At 39.3% G+C, this 9223-nt stretch overlaps 2 protein-coding genes across 2 annotated transcripts; both read right to left on the bottom strand.

Moving 5' to 3' along the window:
* Positions 1-2421: 2421 nt before the first annotated feature.
* LOC145246494 (uncharacterized) lies at positions 2422-2796 on the bottom strand. Its single transcript, XM_080108111.1, has one exon. The coding sequence runs from the start codon at positions 2794-2796 to the stop codon at positions 2422-2424; it is 375 nt and encodes a 124-aa protein (XP_079964237.1).
* Positions 2797-3324: 528 nt separating this feature from the next.
* LOC145246495 (protein CFDP2-like) lies at positions 3325-3852 on the bottom strand. The gene has a single exon (XM_080108113.1). It carries the CDS (start codon positions 3850-3852, stop codon positions 3325-3327), a length of 528 nt encoding a protein of 175 aa, XP_079964239.1.
* Between the last annotated feature and the right edge of the window lie 5371 nt (positions 3853-9223).

Genomic DNA, 9223 nt, shown 5'->3' on the forward strand with positions numbered 1-9223 from the left:
AACAAAACAAACTGACGAATCAGACAAAAAAAATTCTTAAATTTACAAAAACAAAGAGCAAAATTTCGACCAAGTTAATTATATACGAAAAATAGTTTGTGTGACACCATGGCAGTCTAATAAAGCCAGGAACCCCGACGATGGAAAGAAATGATTTCTTAGCGGTGGTTAGTAAAAAGACGAAGGGAATCGCCGAGATCTTTTTGAACACTAGAGACAGGAAGATGCTTCACGGTTGGTGGTCAGTTTCTGAATAGTCACTTGGCAGGATTTTTTAGCGTAACCGCAGTAACAGCTTCAATTATCATGAAAAAATGTAAGATTATAATTAGATGGCTTTATAATTTTTTTTTATAGAGCTATATTTTATTATAGGAACTTTTTCATGGCTAATTATCGTGTTCGATTATTTTTTATGTTTTTTAACGTCATGTTGTTTCATTAAATTATGTTCTTATGAGTAAGACATTTTCGATACGAATGCTCTAATTAAATGCCGAAAAGTTTGAATTTTATTTTGCTGACTTTAAAAAATCTCTTTTTAGTTCAGTGTTACGATTTTTAAAATCTGGAATTAAACTATTTTATTAATTTTAAATTGTCATTTTTTTAAGTTGAGGTCACACTTTCGAAAGTGTGCGTTTGATCATTGTAATTGCAGTATTGAGATTTTTTGATTGGAAGTTACGACATTTTAAACATCTGGAATTAAACTTATTGATTTGTAAATTGAACTTTTTAATTTTAGGTCACGCTTTCGAAAGTAGAAGTTTGATCATTGTGACTCAGAGTTGAGTTAGTGTAATTACAGTTGAAAGTTAGTGTAATTACAGTTGGGAGTTAGTGTAATTACAGTTGGACTTTTTTACAATAAAATTCAAGATTGTTAATCTGAAGTTAAGCATTTTAAATATGAGAAGTAAGCGTTTTAAATTTTCTGATAAAATGATGAAAAAACAAAAAACAAAAACAACAAAAAAAGCAAAATGAAATGCTGTTGCATCATAGATTCTTCATACACGCAAGGTTAACACGAACCTTTTTAATGCCGTTAATTAATTTGTTATTGTTAACTTTTTTATAACAAAAAATCTTTAATAAAATACTCCTCTTTTATCCTCTTTTTATTCCATTCTGATTATCTCCCAGAATTGTAAATTTCTACAATTGCTGTTTACTTGCAAAATGTGATATTAGCAGCTCTCTTGCTTTTAACAAATAAAAATCATTTCCATGGCAATTAAAATATCCTTTCATCACTTGAAATGTAGCCGATATTCAGTCATCATCATCATCATCATCATCATCATCATCATCATCATCATCATCATCATCATCATGCAGTCCGTCAGTCTTGACGATTACTAGTCGGGACCTCAGTGCTTTATCATTTGGTGTTGACATAGTCCTCTTTCTGTGTGAAACATCCGGTCACAGGCACTGCATATGTGGGTGCCAGGGTTGTGTCGTCTATAGTGTCTCAGCTCTAAGGCTTTTCCAATCGGTCTATCTATTTCTTTTTTTCCTTTGTGGAGACTGTTCCGCCAACCACTCCTTTCTTTGGCTTGTTCTTCCCAACTCTCGACATTGATGTTCATTGCCTTCAGGTGCGCTTTGTTACATCTTTGTAGTGAAGCTTCTGACCTCCTACCTTGCAGGTTCCATTTTCCAGTTCCCCGTAGAAGATCATCTTTGGAATTCGGTTTTCTTCCATTCTAGTAATTTGCCCAGTCCACCATAGTTGCATTGTAGCAAGGGTAGCTTCCACACTATTTAAGTTTGCTCTCCTGAGAACTCCCGTGTTTGGTATAAAGTCACTCAATTTGATCTTCATGATCCTTATCAGGTGTCTCTGTTGTACGGCTTCCAATCTCCTTATGTGTTCTCTATACAGAGTGTAGATCTCTGCTGAGTACAGCAGGGCTGGCAGGACGATGGTTTTGTAGACTCTGCACTTCGTCTCTAGCCGGATACCAGCCCTTGTCCAGAGCCTCTTTTCTAGCTTGCCAAAGGAGGCACATGCGCTTTGAATTCGGAAGCTTATTTCTTTGTCAGTACGGTTATCAGTGCTTAGAGTGCTTTCAAGGTTTTTGAAGTTTTCAACAACTTTTAGCACCTTGCCGTTGATTGTTATTATAGGCTCTTGCGGGTCGTTGTTATCTGGTGAAGGCTGATACATCACTTCAGTCTTCCGTATGTTGATTTTTAAGCCTATCTTCCTGGCTGTTTGAGAGAAAGTATCAACTATCCTTTGCATCTGAGCTATCAGAGCAGTGTCTTCTGCGAACAGTATTTCTGTTACCAGTTTCCTTGTTTTGGTCTTGGCCTTCAGTTTTGCAAGGTTGAACAGTTTCCCATCAGAGCGTGTGTGGATGAAGACACCTTCTTCGATGCTTTGATGGAGCAGCATTAGGACGGTTGTCAGAAATAGGGTGAACAGTGTTGGGTCCAGTACGCATCTTGTTCGGTGCCGTGGTTTACTTCCAAGAGTTCACTTTCTAGATTTTCTACTACAACTCTCCTTTTTGTTCCTTCGTGAAATTGTTTGACAATTTCCACAAAGTGATCGGGGCATTCAAACACCTTAAGGACCTTCCACAACATATTTCGATCAACTGTATCAAATGCTTTACGGAAGTCTACAAAGACTATGTAGAGCTCCCGATACTGTTCAATGGCTTTTTCTTGAATCTGCCGTAAGCTAAAGATCATATATGTTGTAGATCTTTCATGACTGAATCCACACTGTGATTCGGTTAGCCAGCATTTTGCTATTAGTTGGTGAAGTTTTCTCATGAGTTGTTCTCCACCGAACTTGTATACCTCAGGCGGTATGCCGTCAATTCCTGGAGATTTGTTAATTTTAGTTTTGTCAATTGCTTTTCTTACTTTTCCAAGAGTTGGTGTGTCATTCAGGTGTATCTGCTGGGAAAAACTGTTATGTGGCTTAAGATCTCCTCATCCGTATTGGATTTCACATTCAGTAGGGTGCCCAAGTACTCTTGCCATCTTTGAATTACCTGTTTTGGTTGGGTCAGTATGGTGTTTCCATCTTCTGATAAGAGGGTGTTAGTCATTTGGGCTCTAGGGCCATACACTTCCTTCAGTGATCTGAAGAAACCTGCAGAATTGTTTTCCTCGGCTTGCCTCTGCATATCTTCAGCCTTTTTCAGCCACCAGGTGTTTTCCATTTCTCTTAGTTTTTTCTGGACTTCTGCCCTCACTTGTTTCAGCTTCTTCTGGTTTGCTCTAGTTGGGTTGCTTAGCTTTGATTTTAATGCTTGGTTTCTTTCATTTATTACATCTCTAATCTCTTGGTCATTCTCATTGAACCAGTCCGCATTTCGCTTTTTTTGTGTAACCAGGTACCTCTGCCGCAACGGAGAATACATACGTGCTTATCAAGTCCCACATTTGTTCTGGTGAATCAGAATCATCAGTGGTTTGTTCTAATGCTGAGTTGATTGCAAGTTGTAGTCTATCTTGCCATTTTCTATCTCCGAGCTTTGATGTGTTTAGCTTTCTCTTGCGCTTCGTTGTCGCCCTGCTGTACACAGGTTTTATGGTGAACTTAAAGGTAGTCTTGATTAGGTAGTGGTCTGTTTGGCAATCTGGTCCTCGCATAGCTCTTGTGTTCTTGGTATCTTTGAGGTCCTTCCTTCTTGTGATAACATAGTCCAGGAGATGGGGTCTCTTTGACCTGGGATATTCCCAGGAGTAGTAATGGTTATCCGAATGTTGGAAGTAAGTGTTCGTAATTGCCAGTTCAAACTCCGTGCACAAACAGAGCATTTGAATTGGAATTTCCCTTTCCAAACTTTCCCAGAACAGGGCTCCATGTATTGTAGTCATGGCCCACTCTAGCATTGATGTCACCAAGGAGAACTAGCTTATCCGCTGCAGGGACTTTTGCTATGGTGTCTTTCAGCTGAGAGTAAAAGGCCTGCTTTTCCTCGTCTGGGTAGGTCATTGTCGGTGTATAGACGTTGATGATGGTGATGTTATGGTTATGGGATGTGGTGATTCGCAGTGCCATTATTCTTTCAGAGACTCCTCTCGGTCTCTCTGCGAGTCTACTGGCTAGGTCATTTCTGATCGCAAAAGCGACTCCAGCTCTTTTTGGTTGATCTACAGGACAGCCCTTCCAGAAATAGGTTCTTGCTTTTCTCAGTTGGCCCTTCCCACTGAGTCTTGTCTCCTGCAATGCAGCTATGTCGATATTTGTATTTTCAAGCTCCAGATCTATAAGTGCTGTTCTTCTATGTGGTCTGTCACCCAAGTCCGTATCGAGCATATATATATAGTGATGTTCAAGTCTTGAGTGTTGTTCTTGTTCTGTTGTTGCTACTGCTCGATTGGAGATCCACTGCCTGCGGTTTGACAGTCAGATCGTCTTTGGATGAGCTTTGTTTACCTCACCTTTATAGAGGCGTCCCCTTCCAGGGAAAGCAGTGCTATCCCTAAACAGGGCTGCTTGGTCATCCGTGCAGCTGCCTCAGGGTATCGTTGTCCACTCGGTACACCTACGACCTTCACACACGGCCGCCTATGCGCAGAGGTTGGACTAGTGGCTCCCAGTTCTCACACCTGCCACTGTTATCCTCACTTCATCGCCACAGGACTTTCCACCTTGGCTCCTAACTTGCTTGCGCAGTTTAGGTGTAGTATCTATTATGCATCAGAAAACACCCTCTGAACCTCCAATTCTCATGTCCAGTTTAGCGAACCCGCGACGACTGGCAGCAGAGGAGGCTGCAGTTTCTGGCCGAAAGTTATCTCAATGAGGTTGACAGTCGCCCTATCGTGTCCGCTACTACGCCTTTTCTTTCTGGATAAGGTTCCATAGCATTTTAAGGAAAACTGCAAGGCAGCAATAGGATTTGAAATCAGAGTTCCTATCTCTTAGCCTTTTGCTGTGTTAAAGCCCACAAGGCAGTGGTGCTTGGTTTTGGGGTTGCTTCCCCTAGTTTTCGCCCAACCAAGGGCACCAACAAGACAGTGGGGTAAGGGTTGGTAGTGTGCCAGGGTATGTCCACACATCGGTGGGCCATAACGCATTACCTCTGGGGTCCCCTACTACTCCTAGATCTCCTACAAGTTTAGCCTGGGGTCACAAGGCACCCAGTTACCGTGTGTGGCCAACGTGGAGGCACTGGAGGAGTCTTGATGATGGAGAGGCTATGTACTTATGCATAGCTGCTCCCTTTTCACTGTGAAGTTAGCCAGCGGGGTTGGCTGAAAGCGAGAAGACATGCAAGCATGAACTTCACACTAACTTGTACCGAACACACTAGACGCATCACATCCCCTCGTTGGATCAAGAAACCAAACGCACACACTATTATATATTCAGTACAAATTCAATATAGGATAAGATAAAAATAAATCAAAGTTAACTAAATATCCGAGAATTTGGATCAAGCAAAAACAATTTTCCCTTGCTGTTTCCAAGATTTTTCTTTGATGTTGGAGAATCCATAGTAAATTAAATGACATGGTTTCATGTCATTAAATGCATTAAAATTTGGTACAAACCTCAGATTTTGTGTAGCACGTAGTAATCAATGGCGGACACAAATAAATAAATAAAAATCTACTGCTTCTAATTAAATGATGTCTGTATCGTAAAGTAACGAGATATCTCATTACCGCATATGCAAATGAGATGCTTCTGGCTTGAATAAAAAGCTTGTTTTTCAGAGACTGCGCTGAACTTGAAGTAACAACCTTAGACAGCAATGTGTTGAATTTGAAGTAGTGAGTTTTTCTAGCAATGTATTAAATTTAAAGTAGTAAGCTTTGCCAGCAATGTGTTAAATTTGAAATAAGGAGTTTTGAGAGCAATGTGTTGAATTTGAAGTAGTGAGTTTTTCCAACTATGTATTAAATTTGATATAGTGAACTTTGCCAGCAATGTGTTGAATGTAGAGTAGTGAGCTTTGGGAGCAATGTGTTTAATGTCAAGTAGGGAGTATTGCCAGCAATGGGTTAAATTTGAAGTAAGTAATTTTGAGAGCAATGTATTAAATTGGAAGTAGTGAGTTTTGCCAGTAATGTATTGAATGTGGAGTAGTGAGCTTTGGGAGCAATGTGTTAAATTTTAAGCATGATGTAACAGAGCACGAACGTGCGTTTGGCAGCAACAACAACAGCTAACGTATACAAATACTGAGCCATGTGCAAAAGACGTCACCGTAAGGAAGAAAGAAAAATAAAGTAGAACCCCGGGATACGAAATTAATCTTTTCCGGGGTTGGGATCGTAAGTTAAAATCGACGTATGGCGAGGTTTGGGAATAATTTTATACAGTACATATAAAAATTAGTAACAAAATACAGTACAGTATTGTACATGTACATAATCAAATAACATTATACAAAAACACTGTAAAGCGGGGCAAATACCGTAACCAGTGGCCGGAAAGAAAAACATCGTATTCCACATCCTAACCTTAAAAACCGTCTCACAGGACGACCGAATCCCGGGTTCTACTGTATTTCAAAAAATGAAAACACGGACACTTGAAATAAAAGAAGAACATAGACGTATTACACAGGTAGTCCGAGAGCGAAAGGAAGAGACGCGTCATAAACCTGGTTGGACAAAGACGGAGTACCACGTGTTCAACATATTGAACCACGAGAAGACTGTTGAACAAGGAACAAGGCGTTATTCTGGAAAGTACCTGTAAATAAATGTCTATTGTTTCACTGAAAAAAAAATGAGTCGGATTCTTTCCTTGACTTTGTTTCTTTGCAACGGTGTTTACACGTTAACACGTGTGTAACATTAAAATGATGTAAAACCTCGCTGGGTTTGTTGCTATCGGGCTGGATTATGGTTCTGTCCAATCCAGGTATATCCACCTTCCCAGGCTTTGCATTTTCTCACAAAAGAAATTACTCTTTTGCTAAATGTCTTTGACAAGCTTTCACAAGGTTGCTCAGATATTTTCCTATGAAAAAAGAAACAATCCTATTCTTAATGCGCTCATTTATCAAAATCACACCAGACCTAGCGAGAAGATGAATATGATTCTTTTTTGGTTACGAAAATGAACTTATAAACATTCGAAGTAAGAATAAAAACATATTATCATCTCATATACCTACATATGAGAATTCAAAATAGTTGCATACTGATTTCGATTTAACCGTAGGTGAGTCGCATTCTCTATCAAGATCCATAGACCTTGGAAGAGAGTTCCAGACGTAGTAAATACACTAACGGCGCAGAAATTCCAGGCGAAATTGACAGGTGCTGAGCCAATATAGCCGGTTTTGAAAAAAAATCTACCACACGTTTCCTTGCATAGCGACTCAAGCATTTTTGTTTTATCATTTGCCAAATTAATTAAATTAAATTAAAAAATAACTTAATCATATCCAATTGTTGTTTTTCATTAATTGTTTAAAATGTAAATCATTTTGATGTACCGTAAAAAAGATGAAGCTAATGTTAATCCTTATGTGTTTGAAGAAATGCCGTACCGTTTTAATGGATGCCAGTGGTTTTAGAATCACGAATATCAAACAGGGAAAGAAATGTAAAAATACATTGTGGCAAATACATTCCTATGTCTGCTTTATGATAAATTTCCTATATTTCATCGCTTGGCAGAAAGTAAGAGGAGATAGAGTTTACAATTACAATGAAAACTGCAAAGAGAAATGAGTATGTTCGAATTGCAATGCGGTAACAAAATGGATATATAAGTGTTCATTATTACTTTAAGATAGTGTTGTTGCAAAGAAAAAGAGAGTACACAAAACCTCAGCTCACTGCAGCAGCGTCGTCCGTCAGTACTTTCTGTACACTCGTTTTCACATCTATCTCATCTGCTCCGGTGGCCTGTTTTTATAAAAGACAGAGTCCTCCAAATTTGCATACGTGCGCGAGAGCACACCAGATTCTGCGAGACTGCATTGTTATATAAGGCCGCAGGCGCCATCTTTGACCTTTTTCAGCATCATGACGCTGCGTCGGCAAAGCCCACACCGAGGCTGTTTAAAGGGTTAGCCTGCGTTCCCACAATTTTCGCCACATATAGTAATAATGAAAAATAGCTAAGTGGTTAACAACACAGACTAAACATCTGGGTGCGCCAAGTTCGAATCCAGTTTGTCTCACAGAGACGATTTTATTTAAAATGTTGGCAACCTTCACGTGGTCTTTTTGTAAGTAACCGATGCTTTTCTAGAGCAAGAATGTCTTTCTAGAGAAATAATATTCATTAGAAAGATTCTGGAAAACCAACGCAAGAATCTGGTTTATACGAAATGAATCAACGAATTCGGGTCTCATGTTTATTATTTCATTCAACTCACACCTGACCTTGTGTCACACTTTCTGGAAAGAAGCTAAATAAAAGACGATTTGAGTTTTGTAAGTTTCGACATGTTAAATCGACGTCCGTGTAAGATGTCCTTTTTGCGAGGGGGATGTGCTTGGATTCTGTGGTCTTTTTTTTTCGTTATAATTCTGGTATGCTTCGTAGCATATTAGGAAAAGTTAACCTTTCATTTCAGGGTTATTAGGGACTCAGACACTGTGGCACGAGGTAGTGAAAATTCGCGCCTCTTCAACCGAGCTTCGTGCTGATGGAATATAACGCAGTTTTCGCAACCAAGATATTGTCGTACACGGCGCTGAAAACGAACTCTATCAGTCAAATTTCTCTTCGTCGCCACCGAGTGGCCTGTTTTCTAATACGCCTGCTCACAGTGTTCCAGTGTTGAAAGGTCAAACCACCTGTGATCTGACGGTTAGCGAAGGCGACTGCAAATAATAAATACCATAAAATAAAATACCAGGAGTGGCCATTGTTACTTTTTTCTCGCTTTCCTTTTATTGATTCATTCTTTCTGGCTTTCTTTTTGCTGAACTTTTCTTTCTTGTTTTTTTTTGTTGTCGCCGCGAAAGAGAATACAATCGTTGAGATCCAGTTACTCAGAAGGGACGTTCTGCCTAACGCCGACAGTTCGAGTTTTGTAAGTTTCGAAATGCAGCGATAAAAATAAATACTATTTTTTATATATAGAATGATTTATCCAATGTTTCTTTTTGCATGTGTTATATTTTCATCTTCTATGGACCGTCTTTTCGATGTCTTGATAATTAATTCTCTGTAGAAGATAATTGCTAATATAAACGTTGCTGATTAGCACCTGTTAGCAAGTCTGCGAAGCCCCCCCCCAAAAAAAACAACAACAACAACAACAAC

The sequence above is a fragment of the Euprymna scolopes genome, chromosome 24 (genome assembly GCF_053919585.1).
Source record: "Euprymna scolopes isolate OS-2025 chromosome 24, ASM5391958v1, whole genome shotgun sequence".
Taxonomy (NCBI): Eukaryota; Metazoa; Mollusca; class Cephalopoda; order Sepiida; family Sepiolidae; genus Euprymna; species Euprymna scolopes.